We start from the raw sequence: 12,409 nt of genomic DNA, 5'->3' as shown, positions 1-12,409 counted from the left end.
AGGATGACCACGGGCTTAAGGGAAACAGCAAGCTGATAAAACCCTGACCATGATATGATAATAATCACTTGTACCGATATTTAACAGATAGCAACATAGCACATGGTTTCCTGGCAATAGCCAACCATACTTTGATAACAAGCATGCACACAGTATAAACAAAATACACAGTAAAAACACATTATGCAACAACAGCTCTGCACTACTTGAGTTACAACATACAGTATTTAAAAAGAAAATTCACAGGGGTGATATGAAGTCCTGTAAAAAATTAAGACACTATAATTCATTAACTTGTTGAACCACCTTTAGAAGGAATGGTTTGAAGTAATTATTTTCTGTATGTAAAATAACAGACAGACACTCTGTCTGTCAGAGTGTTTGATTTTGGTTTTCAAAGCACTTTCTGCCAGTTTCTCTATAAATCATTAAGATGTTCACCAGCAAATTTAAGATGGGCTTGTACATGGAGAGTGACCTAGCAGGCACTGCAAGATGTCAGTCCATTACTGTGTAGTGCAGAGATGGGCAACTCCAGGCCTCGAGGGCCGGTGTCCTACAGGTTTTAGATGTCATCCTGGGTCAACACACCTGAATCAAATGATTAGTTCATTACCAGGCCTCTGGAGAGCTTCAAGACATGTTGAGGAGGTAATTTAGCAATTTGAATCAGCTGTGTTGGATCAAGGACACATCTAAAACCTGCAGGACACTGGCCCTCGAGGCCTGGAGTTGCCCACCCCTGGTGTAGTGTGTTACTAATGGTGTGCTTGCTGACTGTGGTACCAGCTGCCTTCAGATGATTAAAATTTTAATTTTGGGGTTATCCACCAACTTTCTCATGATCATCACCCATCAGGGGTGAAGATCTTGCTCCAGACCAGGGGTGATAGATGGTCATTTGTTCTATTTCTGATTTGAATGCCAACAGTTCTCACCAAGCTAGTTGCTGGTGGTCTTGTAGTCCATTTCAGCCCTGTGTACGTCGACAATCTTGTCCCCAATGCCCTTTGACAGCTCTTTGGTCTCGTCCAAAGGCTGGAGAGGTTGGAATGGGGAAAAATGAAATTGATTCTGTGTTCATTTGAGATCAGGATTGTCTACAATTGACTGAGTGATTGCAATCTGTGTGGCATAATGCCCTGAATTTTGGCTAGGTGGTATGGGATCAAATACTGATTTCATTCAATGACACGCAAGTCAATTTATACCTTTTATGTAATGTGCTTTTTCTAGAATTTTGGTTAATATGTTATCTCTCTACTGAGCCTGAAGCTCAGTCATCTTCTCCACCACCAGCTCCAGTCTCACCTCAACCATCACTTTGGTTATTAGCTCAGCTGGAGGGTCAGAGGGGCCCATTCACCTGTCTTCAGTCTCCGCTGGAAGGTGTCAGGGATCGCTTCAGCTGTCTTCAGTCCCCGCTGGAGGGTCAGTGGGATCCATCCAGCCTGCAGTGCACCCACCCACTCCATCATCTGTGGCTGCCACTCTACTGTCTGGTCCTGCCTCATCTGGTCCTGCAGCCGCCATGCCACCTCCACGTCAATGTCTGGTTCGGCATCAGTGGTCACCTTCCAGGCCGCTGATTGGACTTCTTCGTCAGCGCGGACAGCCTCTGGACCAGCTCAGGCTTTGTCTCAACTCTTGAAGCTATTAAAAAAAATCATCTGGTTTCCATGGACTCATTTCACTTAAGCCACTCAATATAAAGTCAGTTACATTTTGGATTTCAAAATAATAACCCATTGAAATCTGTTACAGGCACTCTGACATGTCATCAGTTTCATCTTTTGTTGTTGTTTTTCCTTAATTTAGCGTGGCATTATATTGAAACTTCCTGGTTCCACAGATTGGAAAATGTTATATGATTACAGTAACACATTACTTTGTAATGCACTAACACGGTTAACAACAGTGATGTGTTCTTTCAGTCAACATCAGTGTTGGGGAGTAACGGTATACATGTACCGCCGTTAAGTATTTAAAATGCAAAATATGAGTAACTGTATTCCATTACAGTTGCCATATTTTCCTGTTTCATATTGTCGCTGGTCAGGACTGTTTGGGTTTTGTTTGTTCTGTTGTTCCAGGCGGCAGCGTTACGGTTGCCATGGTTACAGGATGACGCGCTCTCTCTGTGACTGTGTGTTTCCTGGGTGAGTGAGCATGTCACTACCCGATCCGTACCGGAAACCCGATCGGTACCCCGCATGCGTGAAAGGTGTCTACTTCCGGGCGAAGCGTTTTACGATAATTACGGGTCAGAGTATATGTTAAGATGTTAAGAATAATAAGTATCTCTTAAAATATTTCCGATAATGAAAGATTTAATATAATGTAGACAAAAACAAAAAAATAAATCTAACTTCAGGACTCGGGGTAAAGGGATCAATAACAATTTAAATTTTATAATTTACAGTTTGATGATTTAAAGTCTCACACACAGCCTGTCGAAAGGGGAGGGAGACCTGCTGCTTCCAAATAGAGCACATTTCATTCATAATGATGTAAATCCAAGCCCATTATGTATTCATGATTTGAATCCTGGGTTGTGCGAAATCCCAGAAATAAACCCTAGACAAAGCAAATCTGTGAAATAAGGTGTAGGTTTATTAGGTTATGATTCTCGGGTTGGGGGATGGGTGTTCATACCGGAGTGCAAAATTAAAACCAAGATGGACAAGAAAAGTTCAAAGCCATCAGGTGCTCAGTTTAGAAAAAAGAGAAAAGAAGAGGAGGAGAAGCGAGCAAAAGATACAGGTAAGCAGATGTGTCATTGGATAATGGCAGGTCATCCTGAAACAATCAGAATCAGAATCAGAATACTTTATTAATCCCTAAGGAAATTATGTGGGTTACAGTTGCTCCAAGAAGAAATGGTAAAAACAGTAACAGTAACAGACTAAACTCCAAACAATACCTTATGTTACAGATTGTAATATTAATTTGTCAGTGTCAATTGTTGATTTGTCCTGTTCTCATTGTATGATGAATTATGATGGCTGTCCGGTAACCGTTTGCATACTATGCATACTCTCTCTCTCTCTCTTCATATGTGTGTGTGTCTGTGTTTCTCTGGTGAAATTCAGTATGGTTCCGACAACAGTTTTATGTTAATGTACAATCCTTAATATGTTTTATGTGTGTGTGTGTGTGTGGGGGGCGCCAGAGGGAGTGTTCGCCCAGGGCACCAAACAGGCTAGGACCGCCACTGCATCCATCCATTTTCTTCAATGTACCCGGGGCTGGGTCAAGAGGGCAGCAGCCTAAGCAGAGAAGCCCAGACCTCCCTCTCCCCAGCCACCTCCTCCAGCTTGTCCAGGGGGACACCAAGGTGTTCCCACCAATCTGTCTTTCGATCTCCCACTCCCTTCTCCCATCACTCATGAACAAGACCCCGAGATACTTAAACTCTGCCACTTGGGGCAGGAACTCATCCCTGACCCAGAGTGGGCACTTCACCCTTTTCTGGCTGAGGACCATGGCCTCAGATTTGGAGGTGCTGATTCTCATTCCCACTGCTTCACTTACGAGCTGCAGTCTAGAGCAGCGGTTCCCAACCCCCGGGCCTCGGACCGGTACCGGTCCGTGAGTCGTTTGGTACCGGGCCGCGAGAGTAGAGGCTCAGGTGTGAAATGTATGGTTTTCAGGGTTTTTAATCGGTTTTCAGCGTTATTTTGTTATCGTTAACTCGGTTTTCCTGGGTCTTTTCACGTGTGTTATGAATAAATCTTCTTTTTTCCGGTACTGGTACTAGTTTTTTTTGTTGTATTTATCCGCGACACCTTAAAGGCCGGTCCGTGAAAATATTGTCGGGCATAAACCGGTCCGTGGCGCAAAAAAGGTTGGGGACCGCTGGTCTAGAGCGTCCTAGTGCCACGTGCACTTACACTTACACTGAATATCAGATGAATGAATATTTCATCATTGCCTTCACACTGTTGGCCTCAATAGGTTATACTTGACTAACTTTAGTTCTCGCTATGGTCCCCCCTGTCCTTTTTGTTGCCTTTTTTCCTTGTTTTTTTTTTCTACCTATTTGTTCCTTTTCCCTCTCCATGTTTATGTATTTGTGCTTATGGAGGGTGTTGCCATCTACTAGCATGGTAGTGGCACTCTTGGTAGTTAAAAATAGGATTCTCACAACCTGTTTATCAATAAAAGGCAAAATCAGATAAAGATCTCCTAATTGCCACTTTCCACTTGTGCTAATCTAACATTTTTAGAAGCTGACCTGTTGTTTTTATGCTGTTTCCAAGAAATTATAATGTTTATACAAGCTTCTGGATGTTTTAAAAAGCAAGAGAGAGAGGGAGAGAAATTCTCCCCTTTTAGCACTTTCATGTGTAACGTTATTATCTCATTCTTGTGTTGAGGTTATTTTTAATCACATATCACACAAATGTCTCTGCAGCAATGACAGTAAATAATCCATCTTTAAAAAGTGATTAAAAATACTATCTAGCATGTTTCTATATAGTTTCTAAATAAGAACTTAAAGGTCTTAGGCAGGAGCCTAAAGTTTTAATTGCTAACTTTCTGATCATTTTCTTTATATGAATCTGAAATCTAAAACTTTAAAGTTCTTAAAAAAAACTGCGTAAAGAAATTTAACTTTTATTAGTTTTCATATGACTATCATATACAAAATTATTTTTAGAAAGGATCAGATCCACTTTTACTGGTAAATTAGTGCTGTGAAAATCATATCAACAACATCTGAAATGTGTGACATCCTTGGAAGTTCAAAAAAAGAAGAACTTGAAACTACTGATAATTTGAGGTTACAAGCGCTGAGCTACAGATCTCACCATTTAGGAAATAGTTTGCCTGCTTGTGAGCAATGGAGGAAATTTCTGCCAATGCTGAATCTGCTGAACAAGACAATCCAAAACTGTCAACACATCACACAGGTAGGAAGTGATAGATTTATTTTAACAGCTGTTGTTACTGTTGTATAATTCAGTCTTTTTTTCTTCTCTTTTCAGGTCCAAAGAGCCGTAAGGAGAATGGTTATTTAGGTGTTATTGTGTTGTGGAGTCTGCTGGGTGTTTTACTTCTAACTGGATTTGTCACTCATGGTGTCCACTGTGAGTCTGATTCTTCATAAATAATTGTTCGAACTGCCACTGAGTGCTGAATTAATATTTGACAAGCTAAGCAATGTTCAAAGTTTTTATGGTTTAAAATAAATCAGAAGCAGTCTAAGTATGAATGCACAAGATGTTTTGTGTCTCAAAAGCTTGTCCTAATTTATTTATTTCAGACTTTATTATGATTGAGGAAAGAAACAGCCGGAATGCAAATCTCTCCACTGTGAGTAAAAAACTTGCCGTCATAACTGAGGAAAGAGACCTGCTGCGTGCCAACCTCTCTGAAAATCTCAAAGAGCTTGAAGTGCTTCTGAGTTTGTCCAAACAGAGTGAGTCCTTTTATTTACCGTTGTCTTTACAGTGATTCAATTCTCTAGCAAATACTGTTCTCCTTTTCTCTCACTGAGAAGAAATTTAATTAACTTAAATTAATTAAACTTAAATGCTTAAGAGACCAAATATGCATTGTCATTTGGGATTGTGGCTCTTCAAGACTTTGCACTCACTGAAATTATTCGAAATTCATAAAGTCAACCCAAGAAAGTTGCTGGATGATATTCCATTTAATTTATTTCCATCCAGCCATTCTCTTGCGCTTATCCAATTCAGGGTCACTGGAGCCTATCCCAGCTACCATAGTGCAAGAGGCAAGGTACAACCTGGACAGGTGGCCAGTCTATTGCTGGGCCAACACATAGAAACACACAACACACAAACACACAACCATTCACACTCACATTCTCACCTATGAACAATTTAGATTCACCAATTAACCTAACCCCAGTAGTAGCAACATTGCCGATGCCAACTGCATCACAAAATCTAACCAGTACAAAAATGCTGAAATTGATTCCTATATAGAAATTGTAGTTACATTTATAAATTAACGAGTCTACAACAAATAGACCTTAATATAGGTAGTTACAGTCATTCCATCTAAAGTCGGACATTTTTTTTGTTTTGAACATTCTGCTTGACCATCACACATTTACATGCAAATTTTATGATTCAGAGTTTGAACACATCTAATGGGTTTTGTGATAATTTAGCTTCATATATTCATATATCTATTAGGGGTGCAACGATACACAAAATTCACGGTTCGGTTCGGTTCGATACTTTGGTGTCACGGTTCGATATTTTTTCGATACAAAAAAAATGTTCATGCCTTTTTAATTTGTCATTTATTAAAATTATAAATACATATTTTAACTCAAAAGTACAGTTTTTAAATTTAATGTTGCTGAATTAACAAAGTAATAAAAAAATAAATCTATCTGATCGAGAAATCACTCATCTTTGGAAAAGAGAGTTTATTACAGAGAAATGGCTCTTTCCAAAATAAAAGCTATACTATACGCTTCTTCTGGGCTATATTCTCAGCAGCATATTAAACATATCAGGTCCCCATAAGGAGAATCATGTGCTAACGGCTGTCTAAATGACTCGGGTAAAGTTTGTAGCATGCATGCTTGTTGTTTTTGTCTGCTTCCACTTGTCTTTGCACTAGGATGATGTCAGAGTAAATGTGCAGTCATATTCGTTGTGTTCCCACTAGTGCTTAGTGATGGTAAATTTGATTATTTTTACTGAATCGAGTGTTAATGAGTCACTCACCAAAGTGAATCGGGTTTTTTGAGTCATTTGATTCACTGAGTCAGTTGACCAGAGAGTGCAAAAATTTTACATTTTCACTCAAACTTAATTTGTTTCCCTTTTCATGTAAATCCCACTGCTAAGATGAATGATTCAAAAAAAAAAACAACAACAACTATTTTATAGAGAAAAAAAAGAGCAAAAACATTTCTAAAATTAAGCAATTTCCTATCAAAATTGCTTAATAAACATTTATTTTGTTTATTTGTATTTTATTAGTATTTTCCTTAAGTGTGTCAAATATATATTTTCTCATCTAAATGTCCACTGCGCTGTGAGCCAGGGGGCGGTAATGCGCCTTAACATTGGTTGCCAACCAAGAAAAAGAAGAAGCTGTGAGTCAGGAGGGAGGGGGTGAGTGAGTGATTCGTTCGCTCGCTCTATGATTCAGCACAGGAGGGAGGGGTGAGTGAGTGAGTGATTCGTTCGCTCGCTCTATGATTCAGCACAGGAGGGAGGGGGTGAGCGAGTCCTGAGTGATTCGCTTACGATTCAACACAGGAGGGAGGGGGTGAGTGAGTGAGTGATTCGTTCGCTCGCTCTATGATTCAGCACAGGAGGGAGGGGGTTAGTGAGTCCTGAATGATTCGTTCGCTCTTTGATTCAGCACAGGAGGGAGGGGGTTAGTGAGTGAGTGAGTGATTTGTTCGCTCTATGATTCAGCACAGGAGGGAGGGGGTGAGCGAGTCCTGAGTGATTCGCTTATGCTTATGATTCAGCACAGGAAGGGAGGGGGTGAGTAGCTCAAATGTGTTGTTAGCATGTTAGCAGCGCGATGCTACTCTGAACTGAGGAGCTATTTTCTTGATGTGAGCTTCTACTCAGGGTTTTTTCTTCCAGTTCAGAGCAGAAATGCTTTTGTTACGAAACTGGCTGTTGTTTTTCCCCCCCACAATTTTAATTATAAGCTAGATATATTTCTACTAATGGAATTAGTTTGCTAACAGCAACAGGGATGAGTCAGTGAGTCAGTTGGGCTTGTGAATCATGATTCACGAGTCAGTAAAGTGATTCTCGAGTATTGAACGATTCGTTCACGAATCGAACATCACTACTAGTGCTGTCAGCGTTAATCTGAAATGAGTTAACGCAACAACACGGCAAATCTCCGTTAACGAGCTACCGCGGATCGCCCCGTGCGTGGGGCTGGACGGCCAACACGTTAACGAGCTAACTGCGCTAACGCACTAGTTTCCACCAATGTAATTGAGCATTGCGTGGCACATCCAACATACTGTTTTACTTTAGCGCTTACCTTCAGGGTCATACGTCACATGAAAACCAAAATAGTTCCAAACGCCACATCTGAATTAGGGTGGGGGAGGTTCAATTTGCCATGTTGCAAGGAGAGCTTAACTTCTGTCTCGCTAGCTTGCTCTGCGCTCAGTGAATCTGCGTTCGACTACTCCGCCTAGGCTGCACTGCCGAGCGCAGATCCACTGAGCGCTCAACACAGACAGCATCGTCAGAAGGAAAGCTGATAAAATAAATTAAAAATTTTGTATTGTTCGATACATATGCGTACCGAACCGAAAGCACTGTATCGAACGGTTCAATATCGACACGAGTATCGTTGCACCCCTAATGAACATGAGAGGTTTTTGGACCAATTTTGTGTTCTCCATTCTTTAAGCACCGGTTTGAGCACCGTTTAAGCACCGGCACCGTTTCAAAAGTACCAGTTTGGCACCGGTATCGGATAAAACCTAAACGATACCCATCCCTACTTTTGAGTGTGATGAAACCTGCATTTTTGGAATTTGTGAGATGTCTAGTTTTAGCGGTGTGGTGGTTGTTGAAATGGTTTTGTGAGCTTCCAGCTAAGATTCTGGCATTCTGCCACTCAGACACTGAGCAATGGCTCTGTGCTACATGCATCTCTGCCATTCAAAGACACTTTGTATATAGATTATTTTCATTCAATACTAAATTGTAAATGTTGTTTTCAAGGAAGCAATTTTTTATTCAGTGTCCTTTTTTTTATGCATTTGCTACTACTAGATTAAACACACATGAGGTTTAAGGCGTGGACAAGTTTGAAACCTTTTGTCCTTAAAAATGGAAAATTGCTGAAAATAAAAACGGCTATCACTTTAGTCTTTTATTTTAGCTCCTAATTTGATCAATTCTGCACTCAGCTTTGCGGTCTCCTGTATGCTGCACGTCTCATTTATGCTCCTTTCTTCACTTTTACTTGACAAGCTTCCATTTAGGCTTTCAGCAGGGCTGAAGATTCAGCTCCCAAATACTGACGGACCTATAATAATTGACATATGAAATTATTTTGCAGCCAGTTATAATTGATTATATAGTAAATTTAATTGTTAACTACAATTGAGCTGTTTTGGCAAATACATCTTCAGATGAGAACTAGAGGGTGGGTCAAAGCAGGAGAAAAACTATAAAAACTGACATTTTACAGCAAAGCAAACAAACATACTATACATATTTTTATGTCCCAGCAATTATTAAACCCTGAAACAGCTGTTACTCCATCTCACTCTGGATACTGTGGAAGAAGTCTAGTGTGTGTGTGTGTAGTATAATGGTATAGCTTACCTCAGACATGAGCGAAAAAAGATAAATATGGAGCCATACAGGCTCGGACGTGACCGGATTAACAAGGCCTGCGTCAGGTGTTGAGGTACCAGAACACCCTGATGAGAAGTTGGCTGCTCCCTGAACTTAGATGGATGATATCCATCTAAGTCCAGTACCCATCACTGTGATTTAACCATCGCAGTGATTATCACAGACCCTGAACATGGTCTAGTAATCATCACAGTGAAGAGTTAGACAGCACCAGACTTCACCATGGCCACACCTACTGGCTGAAGAGGCTGAGTATTCACTGAGTCGATGAGAGACACTCTGAATGGATGACTGAAGGCCGGAGAGTCCTGATCCCCAAATACCCCAAGAAGGGACTGGTCCTAGCCTTGGTACCAAATGGAAGCTTTTGTCAAGCATCGTAGTGGGTAAGCTATGGTTCATTACATGAGCGGGTCACAGAAAGGAGGCTACTGGTAGACCGAGCAGTTGTCTGAGACAGCAAGACTAGGCTCAGCAACCTGTGCACTGCCTGGATTGATGCCCCACACCTGGGTTCCTGGAATGCCTAGAACTATACAAGATCAACAGGACCCTAAGAGCCTTCATCAGGAACTCAATGTGTATGTGGCGTACAACACTTGAGCCCATACATTAGAGGCCAACTTCAAGCCCATAGCACAAGTCACCATCAAGTGCAGGTTCTACCAAGGAGATGCACTGTCTCCACTACTGTTCTGCATAGGCCTGAAACCGCTCAGTGAGATCACTGACAAGATTGGCTACGGATACTGACAACGGAATGGGCCAATCGTCAGCCACCTCCTCTACGTGGATGACATCAAGCTGTATGTCAAGAGTGAATGTGACATCGATTCACTGATCCACACCACCAGGATACACAGCAATGACATCGGAATGTTGTTTGGACTGGAGAAGTGTAGTTGGATGATAACGAAGGGAGGGAAAGTAGAACTGAAGGGATCAAACTACAAGAAGGCAACATTGCCCTTGAGTACCCTAGCTACAAGTACCTGGGGTACTCAAGGGCAAATGGGAACCATAAGGAGACCACTAGGAAAGCTGCAACCACCAAGTACCAGGCAAGTCCCGAGGAGTCAGCTGAAAGGTAAGAATAAGATCCGGGCTGTCAACACCTACGCCCTGCCTGTGATCAGGTACCCTGCAGGGATAATAAGCTGGCCAAAGGAGGAGATGAATGGCTCACTAGAGCCGGCCAAAACAGCGAACTCCCAGCACATTGTTGTCAAACCCCCCGCGGTCTTTCGCTACTCAGGTTAAACATGATATATAAGTCACTTAGTTAACTTCAAAATGTTATTGTTTGGCTTTTTTCAGTGTTTTGTTTGTGAGTAAATCGGTTTGGCTGAGAAAGTTTTCACACAGCTATAAATAGCTGTAAATAAACATCAAACAGATAACTGATTAAACAGAAGTGTGAGATGGTAGAGATTTTACTCCAGTGTTATATTTTAGGGGGCAAAGAGCAGACGGCTGAATTTATTAAACTTCACCAAGACAATCTGCAGATTTCATTAAAATGTATGTATAAACTAAATAAACTAAATTCACAAATGGGAATTCATGTTTTTGTTCTTTCTGAACAGGAGTACCTTACTAGGCTCACCAAAAGACCAACTTGGATTGGTTTACATGATAAAGAAGAAGAGGGAAAATGGAAATGGGTAGACGGAAATCCTCTTAATCTGAAGTAAGCTGTAATTTTGGCAGATTATATTAATTATATTTATAATACATGCTGCTCACAAATAAACTCACTAATAGACTTAGATGTCAGTCGCTGAAAATCATAAAAATTGACTTATTTTGATAGCCTTATGGTGGTCATACATGATATTAACTAAGCATTTTAGAATGAAGAATGTACTTTTAGCTGCTTCCTTATTTCCCATGGGGTTACCACAGCAGGTGAAAACACAGGGTTTTGATTTAGCACAGATTTTAACCTGGGTAATTGTCTCCTGAAATTAAACTGGGGATATTATTTGTGTAAGTCAAATGTGTTAACCACACAGTTAAAAATGAATAACAGAAAAAAACACATATAGGAGACACCAGCCAACACTACCATCATCTCCTGACAGGGAAAAACAAACAAACAAACAAACAAACAAACAAAAAACACAGAGTAGCTTATTTTTTTCACCAAGTTTTGTTTTGCATTTTGTTGCAATTTGTTCTTAACAGCTACAGAGTATGTAGATCCATAAATTCAGTGGATTAATCAAGCCAGGAAACTGATTTTATCATCTGTAATCTTTGATGTTATAAAAATCTTTTCATCCTTTTCTTGCTTTTCTAAATGTTTCAGATCTAATTATTTTCTCAAAGATAATAATTGTGCTCACTGATCTGTCAGGTACTGGGCACATGGCCAACCTGATAATGGCGGTGGAGACCCACAGTGGGGTGAAGAGGACTGTGCTCAAATCAGGACATTTGACAACACTTTGTGGAATGATCTTTCATGCAGGAATTCTCTGCCGTGGGTCTGTGAAAAAATACCATAATACCCACTCCTGATCCTTTATCATTTATTATTTCATTTTTGTTTTATTCCTCTCTGAATACCTATTTAGCTAAAGCATTGCAGTGCTGAGTTGTAGCTATAGCTATATACTGTTCACTTTTATAAATAGATTTACTTCCTGTTGTAAAAAAAGAAAACATAATTTAGCACATGAACTGAGGTCCAACTGCTGACTGCCTTTTCTGATATATCAGTTAATTTTACATTTTAAGAGAACCAGTGGACAAAGCAGAACTACAGCAGATTCTCTGGCTCACCGCATATTAGTCATATGTTTATGGATAATCAGAAGTTGTCACAATATGTTAGTAGTTATACTGATGTCAGGACATTGTCCTCAGTCAACAGGTCATTTTATGGCAGCAATGAAATGCAGTGGAAATTGGTTTTTTGGGATTAAGTTCATTTTCATGGCGAAGAAGGACTTTTCAATTCATCTGATCATTCTTCTAAACGTTTTGCATTATAAGCAAATTGCTATCATAAAAACAAAAAGCAGCAAACTTTGTGAAAACCAATATTTGTGTCATTCTCA

General features: G+C 40.3%; 1 protein-coding gene across 1 annotated transcript; it reads left to right on the top strand.

Moving 5' to 3' along the window:
• The first annotated feature begins 4,806 nt into the window (after positions 1–4,806).
• On the top strand, positions 4,807–11,854 carry LOC146370960 (uncharacterized). Its single transcript, XM_084954576.1, has 6 exons — positions 4,807–4,916; positions 4,992–5,093; positions 5,270–5,425; positions 5,706–5,743; positions 10,931–11,034; positions 11,704–11,854. Exons 1-6 carry the CDS (start codon positions 4,847–4,849, stop codon positions 11,852–11,854), a joined length of 621 nt encoding a protein of 206 aa, XP_084810702.1. The 5' UTR covers positions 4,807–4,846.
• The last annotated feature ends 555 nt before the right edge of the window (positions 11,855–12,409 follow it).

The sequence above is a fragment of the Perissodus microlepis genome, chromosome 16 (assembly GCF_051167445.1).
Source record: "Perissodus microlepis isolate ML-2025 ecotype Zambia chromosome 16, ASM5116744v1, whole genome shotgun sequence".
In the NCBI taxonomy this organism is placed as follows: Eukaryota; Metazoa; Chordata; class Actinopteri; order Cichliformes; family Cichlidae; genus Perissodus; species Perissodus microlepis.
This window is presented reverse-complemented; position numbering and strand designations above follow the sequence as displayed.

Excerpts from the sequence above, each read along its gene's own strand:
- LOC146370960 (XM_084954576.1), top strand. The coding sequence starts at position 4,847 with ATGGAGGAAATTTCTGCCAATGCTGAATCTGCTGAACAAGACAATCCA. Across the intron at positions 5,094-5,269 it reads TGTCACTCATGGTGTCCACT|ACTTTATTATGATTGAGGAA; the intron begins GTGAGTCTGATT and ends TATTTATTTCAG. Across the intron at positions 5,744-10,930 it reads CAGCTACCATAGTGCAAGAG|GAGTACCTTACTAGGCTCAC; the intron begins GCAAGGTACAAC and ends CTTTCTGAACAG.